Source organism: Callorhinus ursinus, unplaced genomic scaffold, assembly GCF_003265705.2.
Source record: "Callorhinus ursinus isolate GAN/ISIS: 27379988/994484 unplaced genomic scaffold, GSC_fseal_2.0 scaffold7, whole genome shotgun sequence".
In the NCBI taxonomy this organism is placed as follows: Eukaryota; Metazoa; Chordata; class Mammalia; order Carnivora; family Otariidae; genus Callorhinus; species Callorhinus ursinus.
The window spans coordinates 48,004,417-48,028,424 of record NW_027397069.1 but is presented as its reverse complement, the minus strand read 5'-3'; the positions used below and the strand labels follow the sequence as shown (position 1 = coordinate 48,028,424).

At 39.3% G+C, this 24,008-nt stretch overlaps 1 protein-coding gene across 9 annotated transcripts in view; it reads right to left on the bottom strand.

Annotated features, from left to right (window-relative positions):
- The window catches only part of DGKH (diacylglycerol kinase eta), a 176,820-nt gene that overhangs the window by 78,330 nt on the left and 74,482 nt on the right, over nt 1–24,008 (bottom strand). For 7 of the 9 annotated variants that reach the window (XR_012378791.1, XM_073894495.1, XM_025874825.2 and 4 more), the window contains exons 3-4: nt 19,115–19,225; nt 16,087–16,167 (exon numbers count right to left, since the gene is read on the bottom strand). Coding sequence is in view for 7 of the 9 variants with exons in the window: in XM_073894495.1 (XP_073750596.1) it covers nt 16,087–16,167; nt 19,115–19,225 (192 nt within the window). In the remaining 2 variants the exon portion in view is untranslated. Of the gene's footprint in view, nt 1–7,329; nt 7,441–9,372; nt 9,439–16,086; nt 16,168–19,114; nt 19,226–24,008 lie in introns of those variants that run through there. The other 2 variants (XM_073894500.1, XM_073894499.1) reach the window with 2 other exon arrangements.

Genomic DNA, 24,008 nt, shown 5'->3' with positions numbered 1-24,008 from the left:
AAGAAAGAGCCAGATAGTAAAATTCAAATCAACCAAATAACAGAATTTTAGATTAAAAAGAGACCCTATCATACTGACATAATACCATAAACATTCATTATATAGCTGTAAACACCATGGAATCTGCATTAAGTGCCCATGAAGAGAGTAGTTCCATAAAATCTGGGAGCACAAACTTAATATCTCAAATGATGTAAAATAACATATAAAGATGTAATGGACTAACGATAAGACTGAGGTTGACAAGTAATTCATATACACTCAAGAGCCTCATTATTAATCTACTGCTGGAATTTATAAAGAAATCCTGCTATGCAGGCAGTGCACTATGTCAACAGGATCCTAAATCATATTGCTTGGAAGTTGAACTAAGGTCTTCCTATTCCCTTTCAGAAAGATCTACAAATCTTTTCAGATGTCTATTTCGAGCCATGTTTAGATTTATACACAAACACACACGTACACCCTTCACTGAGAGTTAAAGAGGATCTTTGAAAGTCATTCCACCCTTCTGGTTTTGGCTGACTGATCATCTTTCCAATAGATGAGTCATTCTAGCTGAATAACAACTTACTGATCTTTGTGGGCATTCCCGTAATGTAGACTAGGGAGTATCAAACATGTACATAGGCTCTCAGAATAAAGAGGGAGGCATTAGTCATGACACAGGGAAGTCTACCCCATGCTGCTTATTTTCCGATCTAAGGAGAAGTTATTTATCATCTGTATATATAATATTAATTTCAAAAACTCAAACTATAAATCAAGGAACTACCTAAACTTTGGTATAAATAATTGATGGAGAATTCTGTAGCATATGAAACATTACTCATTTGTGACAAGATTCCACAAAAAAGTGTAAGTATTGACAAAATAGATTCTGATGGAAGTTTTTTGGTCGATATGTAAAACTATTATTCGGAGAAATGTACTAATTATAGAAAGGAAAAAGACCTCTGGACAAGAGCAGAACATCTTTGCCAAGAAAATGTCTGTCTTCTTATCTACAGGAATACCTGACTACAAACTTATGGCAAAAAGGCAGTATCTCATTGATTCTTCATTCATCTTTGTAAATTAAGCACAGAATTAATTTTGTTACAACACATTGAAGGGAAAAAACAAATGTGAAAGCTAAATGAGTTGTCTACAGTAAGTTAATACACTTCTTATATGAGGAGTTAATAAAACAGCGCTGTTATAGCAAGTAAAATAAAATAAAAATAAAATAAAAGATTATTCCTTCATTGTAAAATACTGAATTGAGTAACTACAGGCAATTCAATAAATCTCTCTCTTTCACAGGCTTTATTTGAGAAGAACAATGAAAAAGAAGTAGAGTTAAAAACTGGCAATGATATTTTTAGGGATGCCTATTGAAGAATGAGGGGTCAAGTAGAACGATGTGAAAGATTTGCTTTAAAATACTCCAGATAAACTAGGGAAAAGACAGACTAGATGAAACAAGTGTTGGCAACATCAAGATAGTAGTAGGAGCTGGGCAATGGGGATGTGGGGCTTCACAGTTACCCTGAGTTTGTGTATATTTGTAATTTTTCAAAATTAAAAAAAAAAAAAAAACTGTACCCAAGCATTGGAGAACAAGCAAAACCCTTCAAGGAACTAAGGATGTAGGTGAAGGACCTGCGTGTCTTTGTCTTCTCTTATGTATATAGACCCTATTTAACCCTTGGCCCAAACTCAGCTTACAGACCACACCTACCAGCACCCAAGTTTCTGACCTTTAACTGCCCTCTCCCGTATCAAATTCACATTAGAAGGGTAATGTGGTCCCTTTGCTCAAATGACCTAAAATGTACACAGAAGTTAATGAAGCAAGTCTTCTGATCACTGGGTGAGATCAGGTGGGATGGCCTGAGCAGAAGAGAGCTATGCAAATCTTACTTCCATAATTCTTGAGCTTCGATGACTCTGCTTAAGATTAGGTTGGCAGGCCACAAAACCTACTTCTTGACTAAGGAATAATGGCTTCACAACAAAGTCATTTTCCATGTTAATTTGATTTCCCTCTATAACCTAATGTTGGTTTTTTACTGCCTTAGAGTATTAAGTATAAATAAAACATAAATTCTGATATGTTTCCATGAAAAAAAGAACCACAGATTTCAATGCGGGCAAGTACCAATGTTCTCACTACATACACAGTATTTCCATAGGATCTCACATTCTAAAAAGTAAATTTTTCCTTTATTTCATTGTAAAAATCCAAAATCCTCTAAAATCAAAATTTTACTGAAAAGCACTTAATAAAATGTTAACACAATAAAATAGAGGCGTGTTAGCTGGCAGAATCCATAAGCAACTGAATTCAACATTGTATAAAGTGTTAAATAAAGCAATCTCTTTAACATCTTCTGGGACTATCTTGTCTTTAAGACTTTGTTTCAGAGTAATGGGCCTAATTGTGACTTCTCAGAATCTTTGGTTCACTGGCGAACCAAAGGTAGAAGGATATAATGAAACCACAGAAGGTAAAGACAGCCCCTCTGCAGGCTGTGCTCCCCAGGCCTGCTCTCCCTGGAAAAAGGACCTGGCAAAGCCCTCAGCGAGTCTACCAAGAAAGGCTTTCCATGTTTCTATTCTATCACTTGTATACATAAATTACATGTATAATAATAAGCCACTGTTTCTTTGAAGACTAATTAGGTTTGGATTCAAGTCAGTATTGAAAGTGTCTTAGAATTCAAACAAACCGTAGTTATTAACGTTTGGTCAATCCCTCTCCTATTAGTTTCCTATTGCTGCAGTAACAAATTATTCTCTTACAGTTGTGGCAGTCAGAAGTTTAGGGTCAAGGTGTCCAAAGGGCTATTTTCCTTTTGGAGACTACAGGGGAGAATCTATTTGCTTGCTTTTTTCCCCTTCTAGACGCTGCCTGCATTCCTGGGGGCTCATGGACCCTTCCTGGCATCAATCTAGCCTCTTGCTTCCATGGTCAAATCTTCCCTGATTCCTCCCACCTCCCTCTCATAAGGGCCCCTGTGATTATACTGGGCCCACTCAATAACCCTGGATAATCTCATCTCAAGATCCTTAACACAATCAAAACTATAAGATCCCTTTTGCCATGTAAAGTGACATTCACAGCTTACAGACTTTAGGATGTAAATATCTTTATGGTCCATTATTCAGCCTACCAGCCCCCTATCATAGACATAATACATAATTATAACTTTTGATATTGTAATAGTGAACTGGTAAATCAATGACACTGTCCTCTATTTTCTTATTATATTCATAATTTCAATGAATATCCATGAATACAAACAACGTTTCTTCCAAATAATTAATAGTTAAGTTCTCAAAAAACAGGACATTTAGGGGGCTCTAAGGTTGATAATTAAGCAGAATGATTACTCCTGCGGCATCTCACACTTTCAAAGTGTTTTGCTGTCAGCAAGATGACATATATTATCTCATTTAATCTTCCATATAACTGGCCCACTTGATAAGTAAAAAGAAATTTAACTTGTTTAGAACTGCAAACTCGGTAAGTAGGAGAATCAGAATAGACAGTCAGGTCTTCTGGTTTCAAAGCACTCTCCCTTTCCCTGTTACAAAAGACAAGTAGGGCCTGTTTCTCTGCTGCCTTTATGTGGACCACCGAACCCTGTCAAAAAATGAAATCTATTGTGCTATCATTTGATATGTGTAGCTCTAAGAAATCAACTGCCAGCAAAACAATTCTGTCAAGATAAAAACAAAAGCATTAAGATATAGAAGGTTTCAGATTAGCAATAACAAAGTAATATTGCCAGTAAAAAATTTTAAAATAATTAAGCTATAACTTCAATTCACTATATACGTAATAATAGCTGTAACTAATGCCCTATTGCTAAAAACATACTTGGTTCACCAAAATTGGTATTTTTTTAAAGATTTTATTTACTTACTTGAGAGGGAGAGAGAGAGAGAAAGAGAGCAAGAGCACAAAAACAGTGGAGGGAGAAGCAGGTTCTCCGCTGAGCAAGGAGCCCGATGTGGGACTCGATCCCGGCACCGTGGGATCACGACCTGAGCTGAAGGCAGATGCTTAACCGACTAAGCCACCCAGGTGCCCCCAAAATTCGTATCTAAAAAAAAAGGCCTAAAAATTACTGATCAGCACTTTAAGAGCAGACCAAAATCCATGAATATTTAGACTGCCAATATAAAGCAAGTATATTTTACAACTACCGAAGGTACATAAAAGAATTCAAAACTGAAAGGCAGGCTACACAAACCAGGTGCATTACTCTATGCAGTTCACTTAGTGTTAGCAAGTTTGCAAGCTTTTCTTCAAGTTCAGCGCCCAAGTGTTTGAAAAACAGTTTGCTAACTTTCCCTGATAACCTCCTCTAAGAAGTTTTCCACTTTGACTTTCCACCACAACATGCTATTCTTACCTCGACAGCACTTTTATTCACTTATATATTAGCATTTGATCCTTTTCTGAGTCTACGCACTTCCTGTCTGCTTCACAACTGTATTGTAAAGGGCAAGCACAATCCTAGCACAGAGCACGTTAATCTTAAGTGATGGGCAAAGATGATGGGGTAGGTGAGCTACAACAGCATGAGGAAAGTGCTGAAGTATACCTATTGTGATAGTTTAAAACTTACACTCTTTATTTCACTCCAACACCAAATGTTCATTCATTCACTAGAAATCATAGAGTGCCTTATTTTATGCCAAGCAACGTGGCAGCTCAGGGACAGAGAGATGCTCCTTGTACTCACGGAGCTTGCAGTTCAATGAGGAGCACAGATAAGTAAACCTAATTCCAATCTTCCAAACCACTCCACTTAACTTCCAAGATCCTTCAAGATCTGGACCCTTATCTTCTTGTCAGCACCCAGGGTGCACCTAGAATACAGTGAAAGGCAGCTAACCAAGACCAAAGGCTCAGGGAAAGCTTTCTGTGAAAGCTTTCATCCAAGTAAGGGTGAGAGGCAAGTGAGACTTGGAGCATATTTCTGTGGGGAGGGAGCCAGGGGGAAGGCACAGAAAGAAGGGATGCTGCAAACCAAGGCGCACACAAACACATAAGGAAGAAAGGTCAAGGTAAGGGCTGGGTATTGTGAGTAGTATAAGATGGCCCCCATGGGTGGAAGAACAAGGCGAAGCCAGGGAGGTAATCACAGAAAACCTTCTACCATGCTAAGGGGTATGGATTTGAAGCTTAAAGTGACAGAGCACGCACTAACGGGCTTTCAGCCAGGAAGAGCCAGCAATGGTTCTAGAGAGATGGTTGGCAGCCTTACAGAGGGTCAGCTTGGTGGTCGGGTCACAGGGTAGAAGACTGTTTTTTGTTTTTTTTTTAGATTTATTTATTTATTTAAGAGAGAGGGAGGGAGGAGGGGCAGAGGGAGAGGCAGAAGGTGAGGGACAGAATGCCCTAGCAGACTCCCCACTGAGCCCGTTGAAGGGCTCGATCCCAGGCCCAGAGATCATGGCCTGGTCTGAAATCAAGAGTCCAACTGATGCCCTGGAGAAGACTCATTAACCTTTGGAAAAGGCCTGACAGGACGTGAGGTCAGGGTGGCAGCAGGCTGCTGTGTATGGGAGCATGCCATGAAGATTTGAGCAGATAGGAGACAGGAAAAAGAGTGAACAGCTTTCTCAGAGACAGAATTAATGGTACTTGGTGACTATCCAGTTGCAAGGCGTGACAATGAGGGAGCAGTTTAGATGACTCTAGCTTTCACATCTGCAATGGAAATAGCTTACAAGTCCAAAATAGTAAGAATTACCACTTACGAAGTAACTGTAACAGGCCAGGACCTGTGTGTGCTAAATATAGAATACATTATTTATATAAGATAAATAAGATTTATCTAAGCTACAAGATCTTACGGCATCTACACAACCCCAAAAGTAGCGATCCATTTTACATTTGAGGAACCTAAGACTCAGGAATGTTTGTCACTTGCCCGAGGTCACAAAGCACACGTAGGATTTGAAACTAAATTCTGTCTGCCTTCCTAGCCATCTACTAGAGAATGAAGGAATAGCAAAGATTTTACTGACATTACCCTAGAAGAATAGGCAGAAAAGGCTTCACGTGCTGCTCACTTTTTCTCATCTTAAAAATAATCAGGGCAGGGGCACCTGGGTGGCTCAGTCGGTTAGGCGTCTGCCTTCAGCTCAGGTCATGATCCCAGGGTCCTGGGATCGAGCCCCACATCGGGCTTCCTGCTCGGTGGGAGCCTGCTTCTCCCTCTCCCACTCCCCCTGCTTGTGTTCCCTCTCTCGCTGTCTCTGTCTGTCCCTCTCTCTCAAACAAATGAATGAAATCTTTAAAAAAAAAATAATTAGGGCCACTGTACAGTTGTATTTCAATCCTATATATACTTGTATATTCTTTAAAGATGAGCAAGAAAAGGTGCTGGTAAATTAATAAATAACAACAACAATAATAATAATAAATATGCTAACATAGGTCTCTGCAAACCAGGCACCTTTATAAAACAAAATATTGACAGGATATATAATCATATATATAATCATATATAGTATGATATACATATACATATATATACATAATCATATATAGTATCTTATTTGTACATTGTACATTGGAAACTGAGAGGGGTTTTTTTAGTATTAATTGTAATGACAAGGATCACAGTGATTTTACAAATTATTTATGTAGGCTGTCACATACACTTCTACTATAAATTAGCGGTAGTAGTTAATGGACACAGTAAAAGTTTTACCACTCATTTAATATTTTCAGAATGTACCAGAGATTGGAACAAAGCATTAGCCTCATTCCCTTGGCACAGGCTCTATTGGTTTATAACCGTAAATTGCTTTGTACAGAACACATATGTAATGGGAAAGTTCAAAACAAAACAATTATCTTGTTTGTACCAGTCATCGCAAAACTAAAACATTTCTAAAACCTAAATTTTCCATTACACCATGATCATACTTAAGGAATAGAGAAGACATCTGAATATGCTAGAAACTTAAAAAAGAGGCATGAAAATGATACCAAAGGAGTCCTTTAAGACATTTTAATAGTTTTTAAAGCATCTCTCAATTGCCTACTAGACATCATCAGGATATCTTATCATCGTTTCAAATTCACAGTGTCTAATTCACAATGTCTTCTTTTCACTACCGATAAACTTACTTGTATTCTCGTTTTCTACCCTTAATTAAAGGCATCATTTATATAGCAATCTTCCCAAATTCAACAACTCTATGTTAGCTTCCTTCTCTCTCTTCTACCTTCCTGTTGGCCACAGCTCTCCAGTCTTTCCCACAAGATCTCTCATGCATTGCTTCCTTCCCTCCCATTACAGATGGTCTGATATGTACCTTTATCATGGTTCCCTTGGACACTGTAGCAGTGTCCAACTTGGGCTTCCTGCTAAGTCCATCACTCTTGTCAAATGCATCTAATAGGAAGTTGCCGGAAAAGGCTCCCATGTAGAATTTAGAATTTTCTTTGAATAAGTAACGAGCATTTGTGACACAAACAAAAAAAAAATTCAAAATGTATTTAGAATGAAAAGTACATCTCCCTCCCAAGTCTGCCCCTAGCTACTAAGTCTCCCTCCTGAAGGCAAATATCTATCAACTTCTATGTATCTCTCCAGAGGTATTCTCTGCATATACAACAAATACGTGATCTTTCAAGGTTTAAATGCATGGCTGTGGGCCCATACACACAACTCCCCCTCCCCCCCCCGCCACCCTCGCACAGAGTAACAAACACAGAGTAACATTTTATACATGCACATTGTTCCACATCTGGTTTATCACACTGAATACAACTCGGAGTTCAGTGTGTCTTATTATATACAGAGCTGATTCCTTCTTTTTCACGGTTGCATAATATTGTACTATGTGAAATAGTTCATAATTCATTTCAACAAGTCTTTAACTTACACATTTGGGTGATTTCCAATCTCGTGCTATTATAATGGGTAAGTAGCCTTGTATGTATGTCTTGGCACACATGAACAGTACTTTTCACTTCCTCTGTGAATTCTGGATAATGTGGGCAGTGAAGGCTTGACAAACCCAAGGACTTAAAAAACAAAACAAAACCTCTCTTTACAACCTATCCTGTAAAGTGTCTATCTTGGTCATACTGTATTTAACCTCAGGTTAAAATCTTTCAGAAGTTTTTCTGCAGCACTTTGGAGTATAGTTCCGTCAGTCCTTGCTGATAGGCCTGCTTTTATCCATCCTGAAAAGGCATGTACAACCTAAAACATTTTCATATGAACAACACTTTGCTTGTACAAAATAGCAACTCTAAATTTCTACAAAGATCCCAAAGGGAGAAGGATTAGCCAATCTGTCCTGATAGCTTTTCTTACATTTTGAGCCTAGCAAATAGAGCTCCGTAAGATTTTAGTCTAGCCACAAAGGGACCAATGGGTTCTTGCTTCCTAGAACTTTGGTCTGAGGAAGCTCATAATAACATTAAGAAGTATTTCTCTGGGTTGTACTCTTGGAAGAGATGCTATATCATTAAATGAAAAGATAAACAGGATATACCTACGGAAGCAATGTATTTCATTGCTAAAAGCCTGATGTCCAAGTTAGAGAAAAAAAGAATGTAAATTTCAAACTCCACTTATAAATGATCAGCTTTCATAGAATAAAGCCGCCTAAACTGCATATAAGTCAATTTTAAGAGGCAAAACAACCACTCAAATTGCATTAATGTGGTATGATTTTAGAGTGCCATAAAATAGTTGAGCCAACATAGACATAAGAAATCCGTGGTTTGCCACGATCAGGCATCGAATAATTAGGAGACCACCGCAATCATTAATCACAGCAAGAATTGTGTTTGTAAGACTTATTGTTGATAAAAAATGATCTGAGTCACAACGTAAAGAGTTCAACTAGAATACAAATATTTATGGGTATGTTATAATCCAACCTCACTGGGGGAAATTAGGAAACTCTGCTCTCTAGCTAAATCTTGAAATGACACATTTCTCCCAAAGGAAAACTAGAGTTTACAAGTGTCATTCATTCATTCAACAAGACACATTCTTTCATGCAGGTGACAAATATTTATTGTCTTTCCCCTCTGTGCCAGGTCTCATGTTAGCCCTGGGGATCCAGGGGTGAGGAAGACAGTCTTTGTGTCTGCAAGGAAATTTCAGTCTCCACAACCTCCCCTCACTCCCTCCCACATACACACGCCATGCAAAGATTTCTCCGACAGCATTCTTAAGAGGACGGTCACTTAGCTCTTGCTGTGTGGTATAATGAGACAGTGTGTGTAAAGTGCCCGGCAATCTCTAAATCCACTCCTCCTTGCCTACTCTCAACAAACTCCAAGAGCTGGGAACCCTGAATTCCCCACCAGCTGTGCATAGCTATTAGCCATCCAACCTTGAGAAATTCATTTCAGCATTCTGAGCCCAAGTCCTCTGGTCTTGAAGGCCCCTTCCAGTTCACAGGGAATGAGAGGACTAGAGATTTCTAATAATGGACAGAGCCATTACATCACAAGAGGCCTGTTCTATCAGATGACTCAAGTTAGAAAGTTCTCTTTTAAGTAGAGCTAAAATTGTCCCTCTGTGAATTCAGCTGTGAATCTTTGTCCTGCACACTGCAGTAACACAAAACCTGTCGACTGCCTCTTATGCATGATAATCCCTCAAATATTAAAAAGATGTCACATTTCCTCAAATCTTTAAGAATAAAAAGTGGCCTCTTGTGTCAATCCCATGATTTCCCAGACCTTTGTATAATATATTTATTGGTTACCTTCCTCTGTGAGCTCTTTATCAACATTTTTAGTTAAAATACAGTGCCCAAAATAAAATGCAGTATTCTAAATTGGCAGTAGGACCAGCCAGTGCTAGCTACATACCTGGTAATGCAACACAAGACTCTGTGATTGACTTGGAGGAGAAAAGACAACTGAAACATAACAAACAATTAGAGGAACACTATCTGGACCATACTCATTTAAAGCTCCACAACAAAGAGGTAGGACAGCTGAGGGGTCAAGGGCACAGACTGAGGTCAGATGACCCAGGTGGGTTCAGATTCTAGTTATTACATGTGTTAGGTGTTAACTTCTCTGTTTCGGATCTCTCATCTATACAAATGGAGAGCAGGACAGTACCTACCTTATAGGACTGACATAAAGAATTAAATGAATTACTGGCATTTAGAAGAGGCACAGAATAATTATAATAAATATTATCATCAGAAGAGGCAACTTATTTATCTAAAGGATTATTTATTTGGATGATTATCTAAACACCTGTTTTGTGATGTGTATTCACAAATGAGGTGAAAATAACGTTTCATCCCTTCCTTTGTAACTAAGATTGAGATACTAATGGATAAAAGTAAACTGACACTTGGGTTCATAGGATGTGGTATCTCTCTTAAGAGAGAAGATGAACTGAATTATAATAACAGAGAGGAAGCTAAGGGAAAAACAAAATAAACAGAAAGTACACATGAAAGAAAGGAGTTCTTAAGAACATCTTCTCCCTCCCATTATAACACAGCCTGCTCATTTCAACTATACCATGAATGTATAATTTTTGGCATTTTATGCACCGGATGTTCTCTTTATTGGCTTGTTTTTATGTATACTTTTTGAAACTTCATTGGAGGAATCAACTCGAATGCTAATCAACTTTCGGTCGTGTGTGCTGTGGCCAGTGACCCTGAACTAAAATGATTCTGTTCCAGTGCTTAGTTAGCTCTAAAAATAAGTGCTACCACGTGGTGTCCGTGTTTCACACAACCGAGTAAGCAGCGAGGGTGTGCAGTCACCGTGAGATTCCAAGCACACTCGAAGATCACTCACTAAAAATGGTAAGGGTAGTTAAATAAACCAAATAAATTACCTCTGTATTTCTCTCTAGTCAAAAAATATGCTTTCTTTACAAACTTCTATAAAAAGTTTTAACAATGTCAATACAATACTTTCTTTAAAAATGATGACTCATGCAATCAGAGAAAGACATGTATCATATGACCTCACTGATATGAGGAATTCTTAATCTCAGAAACAAACTGAGGGTTGCTGGAGTGGTGGGGGGTGGGAGGGATGGGGTGGCTGGGTGATAGACATCGGGGAGGGTATGTGCTACGGTGAGTGCTGTGAATTGTGTAAGACTGTTGAATCACAGATCTGTACCTCTGAAGCGAATAATACATTATATGTTAAAAAAAAAAAGAAGAAGATAGCAGGAGGGGAAGAATGAAGGGGGGGAAATCAGAGGGGGAGACGAACTATGAGAGACTATGGACTCTGAAAAACAAACTGAGGGTTCTAGAGGGGAGGGGCTCTGGGAGGATGGGTTAGCCTGGTGATGGGTATTAAAGAGGGCACGTTCTGCATGGAGCACTGGGTGTTATACGCAGACAATGAATCATGGAACACTACACCAAAAACTAATGATGTAATGTATGGTGATTAACATAAAATAATAAAAAATAAATAAATAAAAATAAAAATGATGACTTATGTACTTAAGATTTAGCCTACTCATCATTAAAATTTAAAGAAAACAGTCATTTGAACAGCACATTTTGAAAGTCTAATGTATACCACGTGATTGTGATGATTCTCGATTCATTAAAAAGCTCTTCATTAGCATGTACAAATAGCTAACAAGGTAAGTACGATCGACATTTCATTTATTACGGAAGGGCTGCTTTTCCCAATAACATCTATTCACATGCGATAAAAGTGGAAGGAAATCTTCACCACACCTCTGAAAGAGAGGCAGGGTGGAACATTTTCTCAAGATGAAGTTCATCCATATTCTCCTTCAAAATCCCCCAACTTGTTAGGAATTGACAACAGATTATCACTTGTGAAGGGAGCAGGTGGGACAATAACTTCAGGATGATAACAGCCACTAGCCCTGAGTAAACTCTATGTGCTCATCACGGTGCAAGGGATTGTAGTGCCTTATCCCATTCCATTTAATCCTCACAACCCCATGGGACAGGTTCCACTGCTATCCTCCGTTACAGGTGAGGACACAGATTCACAGGGGCTAACTGATTTGTCCAAAGGCACGTAGCTAGAGAGGGCCAAGTCAGGACACAAACCCATGTTGTTTGACTTCATGGTCTAAGGTCTGCAATTGAGTAAGTCACAAAAAGCTGGGATGTACACATCACGATGAGTGAGAAAGAGACAAAGAGAGCAGCGAATGTGAGAAGAGAAGACAGGCAAAGACTAACCAGACGGTTTCACTGTGTGAAAAGGAAGAGCCCTGGATTAAGCATCAGGAGGGCTGGGACCCTTCCCCGGGATGCACCAGTGTGACCGAGGGGAAACTAATATGTACCCGAAGTGATTTAGAAAACCAAAACAACAAGACAATTATTAACTCCAGGAATGGGAGCACAGGACTGTGCAAGGAAAGAAAAGTAACCGTCGAGTAGGTAGGATTTGTCCACAAATCCTTTGACGCCACTCTCACGGTGTCTCGATCCCCTCCCCTGAAGCTCAGCCAACCTTAGTGACTCATTCAGAACCGACAGAATGCGGCAGAGACGATGCTGAGTAACGTCACAGGGGAAGTCAGTTTCTGCTGAGCTCTCTCGAACCCGTTTTACTAGAGAGTTTGGCATTGGGTTTTCAGGCAAAGCACAGCTTTTCCACTTTCCACTTGCTAATCACAGATTTTCCACTTACTATTGTCCCCTGTCAATGTATCATCCTTAGGGACTTCAAAGCATGACTGTAGCGAAGCTGAATTTAGCCATTCCTGTATCTTCCAGCCATAATACCACTAAACTACACCATTAACCTTTGACATGAACTAGCCAAAACAACAGTATCAATAGCAGTCAATGCAATCCAGAAAGGTAGGATATTTAAATATTTAAAGATAGGGAAGATTGTCAATTACTGGTTGAAAACCTCTCCCTTATTCTATTTTATGCCCTAGAAAGTTCCACCAAATTCATTTGCTGTAAAACTCTAAGCATCTGCCTAATATTTTAGTCTCCACATTTCTACTCCAACAAACTTCAGAAATAACACTTGGTTGAGTGGATAAATCTCTTGAAAATACTTCACCAAGAAGTCTTCTCATGTGTAAAATAAACTTTCATCTTATTAATTAAATCAGCAAATATTTACAGATAAGGTACTCTGAGGTAAAATGATATGACAGAGTCTCTGTCCTCAAGGAGATTATAATAAATGTAAGTACCTAATTAAATATAAGGCAGACTACAGTGAGTTCTATAATAAGAAAGGCACTAGAGGAGAGACTGAATGTACTTGGAGGTCCAAGAAAGAGTTATACAAAGGATTTGAATACCCTCTCTCAAATCTAAGCTCTCCACTTTCTTTTACCTTTATCTACACCAGCACCCTAGACCTTGTCTTTATCTGAAATTGTCCCATCCTTCAAATCTTAAATTTTGGAACCCTCTTTTAGACTAAATTCTAGATCCCTGTTGAGGGGAAACCCTTATTGCCCACTTCCCCATGAGTCTCCACAGAGGAGAGAGGACTTCGGTTCGCTCCCTAGGGAAGGCAAGCAGTTCATCACCCTACCCCACCTTCATTTGGGAGGAAGGAAAAAGAAGCAACAATGTATCAGAAGCTCTGATTAGGCCTTCAATAATTTATCAGAAGCTCTGAATCTAGTGGTTGTTGGATCCTGTTCAGTGATAAATAAGCTGTCCCTCACTCCCTATGTTTTATTCTCAAGAACTGAGAACACAGAGGGGAAGATGGATGACTTATTATCCCTCGAACATCCAACAATGTCTTTATCTTTTATAAGCCCTGGATCAATTTAGCTGTTGTTCTCTCTCCTCATCTTAAAAAAAAAAAATGTGAAAGGCATAGGAATTAGGTACATTACTAAACTTGATCTCCATCTTTGCTAGACACTATTTACTACCTCATAATCTTCTCCAGGTCCCTGTTCAGTTTCAACTTTCATTTTCTTTCTTTCTTTTTTTTTCGTAATTTTATTTATTTATTTGACAGAGAGTACACACAGGGGAAGGGGCAGGGAGAGGGAGAAGCAGGCTCCCTCTGAGCACAAAGCCCGACGTGGGGCTCAATCCCAGGACCCTGGGATCAGGACCTGAGCTGAAGGCAGACACAACTGACTGAGCCCCTCAGGCACCCCTCAACTCTCATTTTCTACAGAAGCTAACCCAAACCTAAGTAAACTCTGACTCATAGCAGATGACCTCGGCTTCAATTTCATTGAGAGAACAGTAGTATCTGGGTTTGGAATAAACGAACTTCCTGCACACACCCTCCTCCATAAACTTTGTCTCCTGGTCAATGCTAATCTCTAAATGGGCTCTGGCTCCCATGCTCCATCCATTCTCCCCTGTCTCTCCTGACACTTCAACTTTCGAGTCCAACAATTCTTTCCTCTCTTCATATAGACACACTAAAAACCCATTTTAAAAACAAAGCCAAAGAACAACAACAACAACAAAACTCTTTTGAAGCCTGAATATTATACTTGTTCTCCTTCTTCTAACAGCCAAGCTTTTCAAAAAAGCAACCCACCCCGGCTTCTCTGCCTTCCCACCTGTTTGGCAAGGCAGCCTAATGCACGCCAACCCCTCCCCAAAGTCATTCCCGTCAATGTGACCCAATGACCTCCATGTTAACAAATTCCACAGACGCTTCTCATTTCTTCTTTGACTTGATCTCTTTACAGTATTTGATGTTTAACAACTTCCGTCCTAAAACTATCTTCCACAGGCTTTTCCTAACATCATCACCTCCCAAGGCTTCACCTCCCATACTTCAGAATGCTCTGTCTTTATTGGTCAAACTTTAAATTTTAACATTTTCCCAGGATTCTATTCTTGGCTTTCCTCTCCTCCAACTAAAGGTTCCCTGGGGCAGTGGAAGGGGCAGGAACATTTACACCATGGATTATCCCACGTGCTGTAAATCCATATGGCTAAATCTGAATGCATTTGCTTCCTCCCCCCCACCGGCCCCACCCCCACCAGCGCTTACCTCTATCATGGCACTGCTCTGTGTTTGTATAAACAAATCTGTCTGTCTTCCCTGCCCTGGCAAGCCCAGGAGATGGACACAGCACACCACTGTCAGCAGTGCTAGCTTCTTGAACAGGGGCTGGGAGTGTGGATGGGGGCAACAACATAGCGAGAGCAAGGCATCTTAGAGGACCTAGGAATACGTAGCTATAAAAACTACCTGGGAAGAACTTCACTGAACTCTATTGTGAATATTTTGAGGGAAGTAATCTTCCCTCAAGATGAATCTATTTATTCATCTCTGAATCTCTTGTGCTTAGCACAAGTGCCCAGCACATCGTGGGTATTCAAATCATATTTTTTGAATGAGGGAAGTAGAAAAAGAATGAGATATCTGAGATTAGCTCTGAAGAACTGATAGAACTGCAACAGCCTTAGATGGAGGAGGAATCAGTGAAGCCAGGGGGATGGGAAAAGTCCAGGCACAAACAGATATGCTGGACTGGTGGGGTGCATAAGGACGAACAGTCTCAGTAATTCTAGAATGCCAAGGTATGGTTTTACAAGACTTGAGGATGGAGCTGCAGATGTAACTTGACAGGCAACAGTGAGCCAGTGAAGTCTTTCCAGCAATGTGATTTGTCATTGGAAAAGAATTAACTGGAACAGAGGATACCTCTTTAAGTAGCTATCAAATGAATTACTTAAGTGAGAATAAATGAAGACCTGAACCATAGCAGCTGCCTGAACCACAGCAATAGAGTAAAAGTAGAGGAGAAGGGAAAACATTATTTTAAGAATGAAGGTAAGAAATAGACTTTTTGAGTATTCCAAAACAATGGAAATTAGTTGAAGTATCAAACTTAAAAGAGGTGACAATTTTAAAGCACTAAAATTAAAAGGCCTAAAATGGAAAATGTTGTAAATACTTTTAAAAAAATACATTTAATACATTGGTTTCTTGACAGTACTTGGTATACAGCATGCTTATCAAGTTTATTGTGTTGGCAGGAACTCCAACATGCTTAAGTTGACACGTGGTTGGTAACGGAAGAGAACATTCTGTACATGCTTAGGAAAGGTCATTCTATAACTTTTGAGAAGGATGTCAGCAGAATATAACCATACCGTGAAACTGTTGTTTGCATTTTTTGTGCTTGCTTCGGCTACACTGGCATCTGAGAGGTCAACTTCGTCGAATATCAGAGACTGTTAATGAAAAAGAACACAAACACATTAAATGAAAACCTAACTCATTGTTGGTCAAAAATTTTTTTTTTTTTTTTTTTTTTGTTTTGCTATCAGGTCATGACTATGAAGCTGTGTCAGTAATTAGGAATAGAAAGTGAATAAAAAGTCATTCGTGATTCTTTGCAATATCTTCTTAGGAAGAGTAAAACCATAAAGTACAACTAACTCATAAATCCCAAACTGAAAAGGTCTTTAAAGAACCCTGTGGCACAGAGTTCCCATATAAAATGCTCTGTGCTCTCTAGAAGCATAATTTATGGAGAGCCTACTCAGTGTGGTGCGTGTGCACGCACGCATACACACACACACACACACACACTCTCACACACACACAGAGTAATACCTCTGGACAGGCAACAGCCTGTAACAACGTTGCCAGGAAGGCAGAGGCAACATCATCATTCCCACATTTGCTAAGTGAGAAATGAGACCTTGTCCTGGCTCGGATCATGGTGTTACTAAACTTTCTGAAACTTATTTTCCTCATCCATAAATGGGTTTGAATGAGAAGGTGAATCTGCTCTGCAAATATAAAATGGTGTTTCTTTTGTACTCTTAAAAGTGGTTTCAATCAAAAAGTTTCAGTGATAAAAACTCCACAGAAATGGAATCTTTAATAATGTTCAATTTAGAGATTAGGAAACTCTACTAAATAAACATATCCTTCCCACTCTCAGTCATTTGGTCATTGTTTGCACTCATTCAATGTTCTTGCAGCACGGCAGCTATAAAAAAGCACCTCAAATGGGCCCCTTCCACATGCACCCCAATGTTTACAGCTGCAGTGTCCACAATAGCCAAACCATGGAAAGAGCCTAGATGTCCATCAACAGATGAATGGATAAAGAAGATGTGGTGTGTATACACACACACACACACACACACACACACACACACACACACTGGAATATTACTCAGCCATCAAAAAGAATGAAATCTTGCCATTTGCAATGACGTGGATGGAACTAGAGGGTATTATGCTAAGTGAAATAAGTCAGAGAAAGACAAATACCATATGATTCCACGCATATGTGGAATTTAAGAAGCAAAACAGATGAACATAGGGGAAGTGAAGGAAAAATAAAATAAGATGAAAACAGAGAGGGAGACAAACCATAGAGACTCTTTTTTTTTTAAGATTTATTTATTTGAGAGAGAGAATGAGAGAGAGAGCATGAGTGGGGGAGGGTCAGAGGGAGAAGCAGACTCCCCATGGAGCAGGGAGCCCGATGTGGGACTCGATCCCAGGACTCCAGGATCATGACCTGAGCCGAAGGCAGTTGCTCAACCAACTGAGCCACCCAGGCACCCAAACCATAGAGACTCTTAACCATAGAAAACAAAACAGGGTTGCTGGAGGGGAGGAGGGTGGGGGGATGGGTTAATTGGGTGATGGGCATTAAGGAGGGCATGTGATGTAATGACCAGTGGGTGTTATATGCAACGGATGAATCACTAAATTCTACCTCTGAAACTGATTAACACAGCATATGTTAACTACATTGAATTTAAATAAAATTTAATAAAAATTAAATTAAATTTACCAAAAAAAAAAAGAAAGAAAGAAAAGGGGCCCCTTGTCTGATAGCTTCTACCAACACCCCCAAGATCCCTAGGGGGTGTGCAAATCCACTTCACTCCAACCAATCTGACTATTAGACTTGTTCCCCGACCAGAAAGAATTTTTAATCTCGCACAGGAGAAGAAACAGATAACGACTAATTGTAATATAAGATGGTCTATTGAAAAAATGCAAGAAAAGAAATACTACAGAATGATATGGAAGGTCACAGATAATTTCCCCCGCAGAAAACATTTAAACTCTTGCTCTTGTGAATGATGGAATAAAGACTCTTTGAGGGGATCTTAAAGAAAACAGGGAATTTCATCAAGTGCAGACAGAGGGAAAGATCATCTGTGGATGGCAAACACGGGGCAGGGCCAAGGTTATCAAGTGGTCAGTGCTGCCTAGAGATGAATGTGGAAAGGCAGCATGGAGCCAGATCAGGGACAACCTTGAACATAACGACTTTTAAAATGAGATTACTTTATTTGGTTATTGTACAGCTACATAAACTAAGAATTATGTTTGTTTGCATATTTGATTTTACCTCCCGGTGTATAACTTTATTAATTATATCAGAAACATACGTTTTTTTAATATGGAAATTATCAATTATTCAACTGACACAGTAGCCAGAAATCTTAACGTTTACTTTTGAAGGAACACTAAGGTATCAGTTTAAATGGAACCTCATCATTACTAGTTTTTTCTTCCCAAACCACATCATTCTTATTTTCTTCAACTGTTATATAAAAATTATTTAAAGCCTTGATTTTATTTCACTTGGTTTTTATTCTTAACTGCTAGCATAATTGAGTGATTGTTTTGTGTCAGGCACCTTGTGTATTATCTCATTTAAGCCTCCTCAATACAACACGAGCTGCCTGCAGCCACTCTTGTGGAATGTGCTGGAAGTGGGATACAAACCCTTGTCTGAAACCAGAGGACAGATTCTTAGCAACTATAGCAATTCTCTCTCTCATGGTCAGGGAAAGATGTATAAGATAAAAGGTAGCAAGAAAAGGGGGGAAACCCAAAATTTTCAGCTTATTACATTTAATAAGGTTACATTTAATGTTTTACTTTAATTGTAAGGAAAGAGGAAAGGAAGAAAGAAAACTATACTAGAACCTTTCCATAAGATCGTCCTCCATGGACACGCCATAAAACTGACTTAAATAGACTCCCTTGGGATTTGGTCCAAGACGGATCACACGCATACCGAATTTACAGAAGAATGGTTAAGGCTCTAGTGAGCACCAAGACAAAAAGTTCATAGAACTAAAATTTTTAATCCATCCACAACCTCAAGTGCTTGCAAGTCATATCCTTCCAAATTACCTTTGAGTCCTTTGCATAATAAAGTGTACGGCCTCGAAGTTTGAAGTAACGCTTTTTCCATCTTTGGAAGGAACTGGTTTGCTTCAATAGTTGTCCCTCTTTAATACTGGTCTGGGGAGAAACAGAAGCACAACAACATGATTAAAATGAAATTCAGAACCAAATAAAATTCAGAATTAATGACACACTATCAGTGACATTTTAAATATCATTTCCCAGGTCCTAGAAGTTACATGAGAGAATATCTTCTTCTTTCTGTCCAACCAAGGGAGGACATGTGCAAAGCCTCATGAACAAAGGTAAACCTGACATGGTCCCCTGCCCTCCAAGTAGTCACAAATAATATGGGAGACACATGCACCAAACTAATTCTTACAATTCAGTATGATGGTAACACTGCCTTGTGTAGAGGAAGTATTTTACCTCCCAGGGTATAACTCTACTAATTATATCAGGAACATATGTTTTTTCAATATGGAAATTATCAATTATTCAACTGACACAGTAGCCAGAAATCTTAACATTTACTTTTGAAGGAACACTAAGGTATCAGTTTAAATGGAAGCTCATCATTACTAATTTTTTTCTTCCCAAACCACATCATTCTTATTTTCTTCAACTGTTACATAAAAATTATTTAAAGGCTTGATTTTATTTCACTTGGTTTTTATTCTTAACTCCTAGCATAAATGAGCGATTGTTTTGTGTCAGGCACCTTTACTATTCATCTGGAAAATGCGGATGACACCGCGACATACCTTATAGGGTCGTTGTAAGGAATACATTAAAAACATAGAAAGGACTTATTGCACGGCATATAGTAAGTGCTCATTAAATGTTATCATTAGCTATGTGTTAGTTTAACGAATGTAGTCAAAGCACTATGCATGGTGGTCCAGAAAAGGAAGCATCACTCCTTTAGAGGGAGGCAAAGAAGTCTTCCCAGAGGACAGCCCGGGGTGGGTCTGAAAGGAGTTTATCAGAATGACAAGGGATGGCGAAGCCTATTTTAGGTGGGTGCAAAAGTAGAAAGGTTTAAAACAGCATGCATATTTGGGGAATCTTCAAAGAACTTTCAGTTATAAATGCAGGGTAGGGTTTGCAGTGCGGGAGCAGCAGGGGATGTGGCTGGAGAAGGTAGGCAGGGGCTCTGTGATTCTGGGCCAGACTCTGTGCTGAGTGCTTCATGTATGAAGTTCATTTCATTATCACCAACAAGATACTTAGAACCCCCGGCCTCATCTAGTATCTCTCCCTCGCTTTGGCCCCCTGTCCACAATGGTGCTTTGCTTTTAAGTGGCCATGCATACTCCTCTTAGGTCTGGATGCCACCTAATCTCTCCTCCTGGGCTGCTCTTCCTTCAGATATCTGTCTGACCAACTCCTTCACATACTTCAAGTCTTTGACCTTCTCAGTGAGACGCACCTCACTGACTTATTTAATACCACAACGTGATCCCCAATTTCATCTTATTTACTCCCTCACACAAAGTACTTACTTTCCTCTTCTATGTATAATGTAATTTGCATGTTTGTTATGTTTATTGTGCTACCCCTATTAGAATAGAATTTACCTGAGTTTATTACGTCTAATAAAGTTAAATTCAGTGTTTCATTAGGGAGAAGGGAACTACACTTATAGCAAACTAAACTTATAGTCTGCCTCTGAGATTGTCCTTAGGAGACATGTCATGGGACTGACTCAAATAGATCCCCTTGGGATGCGGTCCAAGAGGGGTCAGTCACATTTATACTGAATTCATAAAGGAGCAGTAATGTGATGGTGAGTCTCCAGGACAAAAACATCTCATAGAACCAAAATTTTAAATCCATCCCACCGGACTGCCCCCTGATGTATCTCAAGTACCAAAAAATTATCCAGCACACAATATGAATGAATAGCAGGTACTGAGGTAAAACTCATGTCTGCTTGACTCCAGGGTTTATTCTCAATTTCTACACTATACTTTTATTATCAACAAGACATGAAATATTGAGAAAAATATGTTGTCACCAGTAAGGTAGTCAAGTTACATATAGTGTCAATGAGAGATTTTCCCCATCGCTTGCTCTGAGACTGTCTTCCAGGAATTGTAAATTTTTAACGATAACAAAATATTTTTGCAATTTCGTACCAAAGAGCTTGATTTGGAGTCAGACAGACAGACTTCAAGCCAGGCTCCACCACACACTGAAAATAGGAAGCTGGGCAAGTTGCTTCAACAATCTGTCCCAGTTTCCCCTCCTGAAATACAGGAATAATAATACCAACTTCACAAGCTTGTTGCATCTAATTTAATTATACGATAATGGCTGGAGAGCACTTAGCACACTATCTGGGTTACAGAAAACATTCAATAAATGGCAGAAAGTGTTATTATTATGATATCACTATGCTATTAAGTTCAGGGAGTATTTGCCAGGCACCAAATTTGAAGAGCTTCTTGGAAGAAGAGAGTAAGTGTTTGCAGGCCACTCTGAGGGCAAATAACAGCTGGAGCAGAAGGAGAGTGTCAAGAAATGAGGTCAAGGGATATTAGAGCCAGGAGAGGTGGCCACCATGGGAAGCTTGCTTTTTATTGTAAGTGCAAAAAGCTAGTGAAATGTTTGAAGCAGGAGAGCGAGAATGGGGAAATGTCCAAGGGAGAGACACTAGGGGCTCGAGTGCAGGTTGTCGCATCACTGAGACGCAGAGAAGTAGAACAATTTGGAGGCAGAATCCACTGGACTTACTGATAGGCATCAAGGGCAAGAGAGAGGAGAAGGACCAAGGAAAAGTCTAAGCTGCTGGCTTGGGCAACTAGATGCGAGAGACCAAGAGAAAGGGGTATAGGAGGAGTGACTGGTGAGTGGCGTTGCTGGTGTTGCTGGACCATCTGGTGTCACCCCGGGGAGACAGTCATCATTCTTAAACACAAAGTACTGAAATACTGTAAAAATATAACTTAACCAAAGAACAAACCATTTGTTCTAGAAGTGAATGTGTTGGGATTTTTGTAAAGTTTTGTTTAGGGCAATGAGGAAGAGAACTTCATGTTTGGTCTATTTATGTTCTATAAGCATTGTCTAAGCGAAGCACCAATAACTTACTTCATTCCCCACATGGTTATCAGAGTGATTTTCCAAAATGAAAACCCGATTATGTTATACCACAGCTTAATTCCCTTTCGCCTGCAGCAGGAAGCCCAAACTTCCGTATGTACCATTGAAGACCCTGCATCATCTCTCCAACCTCATCGCCCACCCCTGCCCACGCTTCTCCCTCGGTCCTAAATGGCCTTTCCTCAACTGGTCCGTCTTGAAAACTCCTCTTCATCTCAACTCGGAAGCCCCTGGCTTCCCTGACCCTAAGGAAGAAGTAACTCACCCTACCTTTGTCCCTCCGAGGTGCCTTACCCCCTCTGTATAACAGCATCTATGACACCAGATAGCATCGGTTTACACGTGCACGGTCCAGCCACGCTGTGAGCTTCCTCTGAGCAAAGACAGCATCCCACACCGTCTAATACACTGGCTGACACTTTAGGGCCTCTGTAAATGCCGCACTGAACAACTTTTAGCTAAATGTAAAATAGTATGTCAGATAACTTTGTATTTTAAAAGAATGAAAGAATGAGAAAACCGGGCCCCCTGGCCGGATATGATCTTAAGTTTTCCAGCATTCAGCAGGTCTGAGCCTGCTTCTTCTCATGCATATAAAACCAGCAGATACTATGCACAAAGGTGTATGTACCCTGGGGTGCACTCCCTGGGTGAGGGGTTGGGGAGGGATGGAAAGAGGACAGGAAAATGTCAGCCTATCCTGATGGCTAATTTAGAGATGATCCTTACATAGTCACTTTCAAAGCAATAGTTCATATAGTTTTTTTTTTCTATATCACTTTATGTTCTTTAAATCTTGCATAAGCACGGATTAATCTGCAATGTGTGAGGCTGTGGGGGAACACAAAGATGTGTAAGATATAGTCCTTATCTTCATGCATTTACAAACTTCTTTATGTTACATGGTTAATTTTAAATTTAAAAAAAAAGAAAAAACTTTCTGAGGCTAGCTTACTTTCTTCTAAGAGATGGGATTTAAAATATTTAACTAGAAGGCAGTTATTCACATGAAAGTCAATCCTCAAAATAAACTTGTTTATATATGGCTAGTTAAACAAACACTTCTTATAAAAGTAGGAGCATAACAAAAAAATGATTAATTTGCAACAGCTCTAGAAAATATAATCATATTATCAAAGTATGGGTCAGAGAAAAACATGTGTGGGTCCAAAAATCTCAAAATACTGCATATACTAAGTGAATAAACAAGCAATCGTTCTTTAAAATCATAATATTTATTATGTTCAATGTTGATGTTCAACTAGAATAACAATTTGAAGTTGGGAACAGATATAAGAAAGTTATGATAAGAGAGTTATGATTCAGAACCTGTTAAAATTAAGTACAAAATTTTAGTTTTAATTTCCTCACAATCTCCTGGATAAGGGATAAATTCTCCTCTCCGTCAAAAAAGGGCTTAGAACGTTTACATTTAACTGACATTTAGTCATATAACCTTGCACATATTAGTTCAGTACTACCCAACACTTAGGAAAAATCAGTAAAGCCATGGAGACCTAACTCTAATCCAATAACCCAGTTTCCAGATGTTAAAAACACAAAGTTCAATGAACTTGGCTTTGAAAAAAGATTATTTCAATCAAATAAACTTTAAGTTGAAAAATTTCTTATCTAGCTGGCTTTCAAAGGAGGTCTGTAGTCTAATGTCTGAAGGCTGTGGAATTGTTCATTTCATGTTCCCTGTGTAGCTCAAACAAAAGTCATTTCTCTTTTAAAAATCATACACACACACACACACACACACACACACACACACACACACACACACACA